This window comes from Pygocentrus nattereri, chromosome 18 (assembly GCF_015220715.1).
Source record: "Pygocentrus nattereri isolate fPygNat1 chromosome 18, fPygNat1.pri, whole genome shotgun sequence".
Lineage (NCBI taxonomy): Eukaryota > Metazoa > Chordata > Actinopteri > Characiformes > Serrasalmidae > Pygocentrus > Pygocentrus nattereri.
Window position 1 is genome coordinate 7,692,055 of NC_051228.1, and position 6,000 is coordinate 7,698,054.

Below are 6,000 nucleotides of genomic sequence, written 5' to 3' on the forward strand. Positions count from 1 at the left end.
GGGTGAACTGAGAGACGAAGGGGGGGCTGACTAAGAGATGGAGAGGGAGAGAGAGAGAAAGAGAGAGGAAGGGAGATGAGTAGAGAAGAGGGAGACATATAGAAATGGAGTGGAGTAGAGACAGAGGGAGAGAGAGAGAAAGAGAGAGAGAGGGTGAGAGAGAGAGGAGAGAGAGTAAAAGACAGAGAGGGAGAGAAAGGAAGAGAGAGAAAGAGAGAGTGGAGAGAGTGAGAAAGAGAGAGAGAAAAAGAGAGGGAATGAGAGATACAGACAAAGGGGGAGGAGTAGAAAGAGACAGAGAGGGAGAGTGAGAGTGAAAGAGAGAGTGGAGAGAGAGTGAGAAAGAGAGAGAGAGGGAGGTAAAGAGGAAAAGAGTGTCAGCAGGTCCTGAAACAGAAATGCTCTCCACGCTTCATTACCGACCAAAATAAAAGAGGGAAGAGCTATTCTTGACCCTGGCACACAGTATGTGTGTGTGTGTGTGTGTGTGTGTGTGTGTGTGTGTGTGTGTTTAGGAGCTGTTTTAGTCATTTGTGGGAAATTTCTAGGCCCGCCCACACCGCATCAACACCATTCTACTGTATGTCAGCGCCGCATCAAACCAAAACAGCCTACCAGTTTCAGAGTGACTGTTCCTCACAGCTGAACACACAATACACCAGCACCTGCCTCACAGACCCTGAATCACTGCTCTTCAGAGCCTTCCCTCCTTCACCGCTCTGCTTTGCCTCCTCTTATAATCATATTCTTTTACTGTAAACCCGCATTGAGGTAGGAAAGAGCAGCCTTCTAGTTTACAGTCTAGTTTTTAGGGACGCACGACAACAGCACATAAAATTGTTTAAGAATATGACCAGCACTGGACAGACGTTTAGATCTGATGGGACATTTCAAACCAGCAAGACGTAAACAAAGTTATTCAGTGTGGTTGGATGTGAAAAGTGCTGTTCTAGTAAAACTTTCCGAGTCACAACAGTGGCAACAGGAACCAGATGCCTCACAAAAATCACTACATAAAATTCCAAATATGTGCCCTGATGTTGGAACCGTTGTTTTATGACAGTTTTAAGATAAGCGGTTGGTCTAAAACATATTTTCTAAATGCATTCAGGGTGGAGAGGTATGTGGAGGGTGTTGTAAGGCAAAATAGATCCCAAAGAGAATGTGTTCCTTTAGATTTACCATCATCAACATGACATTCAGATAAAAATTCAGAAGACAAGTGCAGGTTCACTAGTGGGTTGAGTATATGTGCATTGAAGACGTAGCGACGTGTGATTCTTATCGCTATGACTGATTTCAGTGATTTCATTTCACAACACACTACTCTGAGTGACATCTCAATGGCTGAATTTTTTAAAAATGGGTGGAATTGCCCTTTAACTGATTACCTTCTTTTTTAGCACTTGCCATAACAAAAAAGGGGGTTTAGTGGGGCATGATGATTGGCTGGTGAGCCCGCAAAGGTTATTGTTGTGGCATCATATCCTTACGGTGTGGCACCATATCCTTATGGTGTCTTTGGAAAGTCCTCTGCTTCAGAATGAAGCCTCATTCGAATCCCAGATAAAGAGTAGATATGACAGAGAGATAGAGGGAGGGAGAGAGAGAGAGAGAGAGAGAGAGAGAGAGAGAGAAAGGCTTCCGCTCTGCCTTATCTCAACCATTATCTAGCACGCACACGCACACACACACACACACACACACACACACACACACACACACACATTGTGGCCATAGCACATACACTTTCACAAGCCCAAGCCCAGATAACCTCCACACACCAAACGTTTCACATCCAGACCCCACCCCCGCCTCGGCCCACCCAAACGCTGCCCCCTCATCGATCACTTTCCAATCAAGCGCTGCTTCTGCTTTGGCAATCCGTCAACAAGCCTCAATGACAGACAGACAGGTGTGATAAAGGCAGGTGCTACGCCACAGCGCTAACACGCTGATAGAGGACACCCTGCTGGACCAGCCCAGCACACACACACACACCCACACACACACACACACAAAGCGCGGTGTAAACACTAGGGGTGTAGATCTCTAATCTGACAGCTGCTCCATTTGATTGAAAATCTCAAACTGATTCCAATTATTTCAGAAGCAACAGACTCAGAACCTACCTGGAGGTACTGCGTACATTACAGAAGGCCAGCGAGGCTATAAGGTAGCTATAATTCTCTGGATTGTTATCTTGAGATAATGACTTAATTATCACGTTATCTCGGGATAACAAAAGTTGTTATCCTGGGATAACGAGTTAATTATCTTGTCATCTCAAAATAACAACGTTCTTATCTTGAGGCAACCAGTTAATTATCTCAAGATAACAAACTTATCACCCCACAAGATAACAATGTTGTTTTCTTAAAATAATGAGTTAGTTATCTTATCTCAAGATAACAAAGATGTTCTCTTAAAAGTAACAAGTTAGTTGTCTTGCAAATGTTGTTACCCTGAGATAATGAGTTCATTATTTTGTGATCTCAAAATGTTATTTTGCGATTACAAGTTAATTATTTCATGATCTCCAGATAACAAAGTAGTTATCTTGAAACAATGAGTTAGTTGTGTTGTTATAGAGATAAAGTTGTTATCTTGAGAAAACAAGTTAATTATCTTGTCATCTGAAGATAGTTATCTTGAAATGATGAGTTAGTTATCTTGTTATCTCAAGAAAACAAAGATGTTAGTTATAGAATAGAAGTTAGTTGTCTGTTTGTCTTTTAAAGTTGGTATTTTGAGATCATGAGGTAACTCATGATCTCAAAATAACAATACAGAATATTATAGGAGCAGCTCATGGCCTCTCTGGACTTCCGTAATGACGATAACACAATACACTGACAGTCAGGTTTATTAAGAGAGCCTCTAGTTAAACACAGTCTGCCTATACTTTGTGTTGGTGGGGGCGGCCAGTTTAGGGTGACCAATTGTGGCTCAATGGGTGAAAATAATAACTCAAGATTTGGACTTAATAAGTAAAAAAAGATACCTGATGTAACACTGTATGTAAATATTTGCAAATATTTGTAAATACATATGCAAGGAATTAAATCTGTAATTTAGTAATCAGGCTTGGAAAATTGGTCAAAATCTCTCAAAAGCTCTTAGGAAACTTCACTGAATGTAAAACAGTCTCACAGTATTAGGAAATAGCACTTACATTTACTAAAATTATCTGTTTTTTCTTTTATTTTGTTTATCAAATTAAGAATAATATGACATGGGACGCTCTCCCTTTCTTTTCCTCTGAGCACAAAGGCAGCCACGTTAGTACCAACATCAGATAAGCTTTACTATCAGCTGTGGTAAACTGGTACACATGTAGGTACTTTCAAACAAACTATCGAAACAGGTTACATCTCCAAAACATACAAATTTACAGCAGAAGCCAAAAACTTGATGAACTTTTAATGTAAGTTAATGCAAAGAGGTTTCATTCAAGTATTTTTGGAGCATTTCTATTGATCCACTCGTCACAATTTCACTCAATGTAAAGCACAACTGCTGTGTTTAAATGACGTAGAGAAACCACAAGTAAAATGTAGATTCATGGGCGTCTTTTGGACAGCGATGACAGGAACAGCACGGGTCTGATAAAGAGCTGTTGTGCCTATTTAGGAAATCAGTCACAGTTAATGCTAAAAAACTTCATTAAAAAGGCCCATCAGATTTTTTTGTATTATATTTTATATTATATATATAAAAAATATGTATTATAAATATATAAATATATATTTTTCTTCTGGCAAAAAACCCAGCCTTCAGTAGAACTGTGACCTTCAGACTGAGCATTTCACACCCCTAGTAAACACTAGTGCCTGTGTGGATGTGTATGCATTCATCTCAGTGGCAAAGATGAATATGCCCAGCAGTATCAGCAGTAAAAAAGGAGGATTCTCTTACCTCTGTGTCTATTAGTAGTCTTATCGAACATTAGCATAGCGTCTTCTACCTGCAAGACACAAGAAAAGAGGTGTAGGTTAGTGATCAGAGACAGTACAGGTGCAAGGTGCTTAATATGAGCAATATATTGTAACCAGCATAACATCAACACTAGGGCTGGACGACATGGACAAAAGACTAATTTCAAGTACCCTGTTACTAGGCCTGACAAACAAAAGTGATTTTTTGATCACAATCTTTTGAATAGTTCATCATAATTAATCACATCAGCTACAATTCAGGTGGAGGGTGCACAATATAAGCAATATATTATAACCAATATAACATCAACACTAGGGGCTGAACGATATGGACAAAACGCTATATTGCAATTATATTGTGACTAGGCCTGCCAAACGGTCACAATTAATCAGATTTTTTGGCGTAGTTAATCATGATTAATCGGATCAGCTATAGTACTGGTGCAACATACTTCATATGAACAATATAACCATAAAACCAACACTAGGGCTGGACAAGATGGACAAAATGCTACATTGCAATTATATTGCTACTAGGCCTGTCAAATAGTCACAATTAATCCAATTCTTTGATGTAGTTAATCGTGATTAATTGCATCAACTACAATGCAAGACATTTAATATGAGCAATATATTATAACCACATAAAAATACTATGGCTGGACAACATGAACAAAATGCTATATTAGGATTATATTGCTACTAGGCCTGTCAAACAATTACAATTTATCAGATTCTTTTGCGTAATTAATGTGAATGTGAATTAATGTGAATAATCGCATCAGCTACAGTGCAGATGCAAAATGCTTATTATGAGCAATCTATTATAACGCATATAACATCAACACTAGGCCTGGACGATGATAATAAAATACTATATCTCGGCCTACTAGACCTGTCAAATTGTTGCAATTAATCGCTTTGCTGTACAGTTAATCATGATTAATTGCATTCGTCTCATAGCTATATTGGTATTCTTTTTGTCCTTGTATGCAACAGTTGTTTTGACTGGAAGTGTATTAAATGAAAGAGTGGTCTCCAAAGTTTGCAGTGTAACTGAATAGCGCGCACACAAAACCCCAACATCTAACAACAGCAACTCGCACTGACTCACAGAACAAGAGAGAAAACAGAAGACAAAATCTCAGAGGGGGTTTGGAGGCAAAGCTCCTCGGTGTCTCTCACCCCGGTTACCGTCGCTAGGTAACATCAGGAATGGGCAGGGTGCAGAGGTTTGTGTGGCGGCATGAGGACAGTGGTTACACCCACATATGCCTTACTACATACACACAAACAAGCACAGGCTCTCGCTCTCTGGAGTCACGGCCTGGCTGCATCGCTGTGGTTTGTTTGGATTAGAGAGCCAGTCTAACACACACACAGGCACCATCCTGCCCAGTGGGGCCGAGTCAAACTGACCACCAACTCCCCATGCATGAGCGGGAGTGTATTTGCGTGTTTGTTCTTGTGAGTTTTCAGGCCTGTGTCCTGACTTTGAAAACCAGAGAGGAATAAAGTTAAACTTGCTATGAATTGTTAATTAGATATTTATTTAAAAGCAAAATGTACGTTTCATTATTTCAAACTGGTTAAAACTTATTAAGGTTAGGTTTACAAAATTCTACAAATTGATATCACTTATGAAATGTTTCATTCCAAAATGCTGTACATCTGTCACAATTTTGGGTATAACAAACTTCTGAAAAGGATAACAGCTGATGCAGAATGAAAAGTATATTTTTATTTCTCTAATCAAAGTGATGTTAATCATAAACCAGCACTAATATTTCTTGTATGTGTAAAGCCCACATCCAACAATGTTCACATAGAGACAAAGAAAAGAAATTTATAATACGTCAATAATGTGTTTTGGAACAAATTCCTTCAAATATAAAATACATATGGGACATATTGTTGTTATTTATGTATGTACTTATTTATTCTGGTTGTGCCATATTAGAAAAAATAACATATGAACTATAAAATGTGGTGCAATTTTTTCATTGGCTACATTTTATGTTTTTATTTTCAACGTGTTCATTGAGCAAATAAACAGTAAAAA

The 6,000-nt window shown here is 38.9% G+C and overlaps 1 protein-coding gene across 6 annotated transcripts in view; it reads right to left on the bottom strand.

The window, feature by feature from the left end:
- Positions 1–6,000, bottom strand: part of msi2a (musashi RNA-binding protein 2a) — a 362,909-nt gene that overhangs the window by 152,074 nt on the left and 204,835 nt on the right. For all 6 annotated transcript variants that reach the window (XM_017711902.2, XM_017711900.2, XM_017711899.2 and 3 more), the window contains exon 7: positions 3,919–3,967. In XM_017711902.2, coding sequence (XP_017567391.1) covers positions 3,919–3,967 — 49 coding nt within the window. The remainder of the gene's footprint in view (positions 1–3,918; positions 3,968–6,000) is intronic.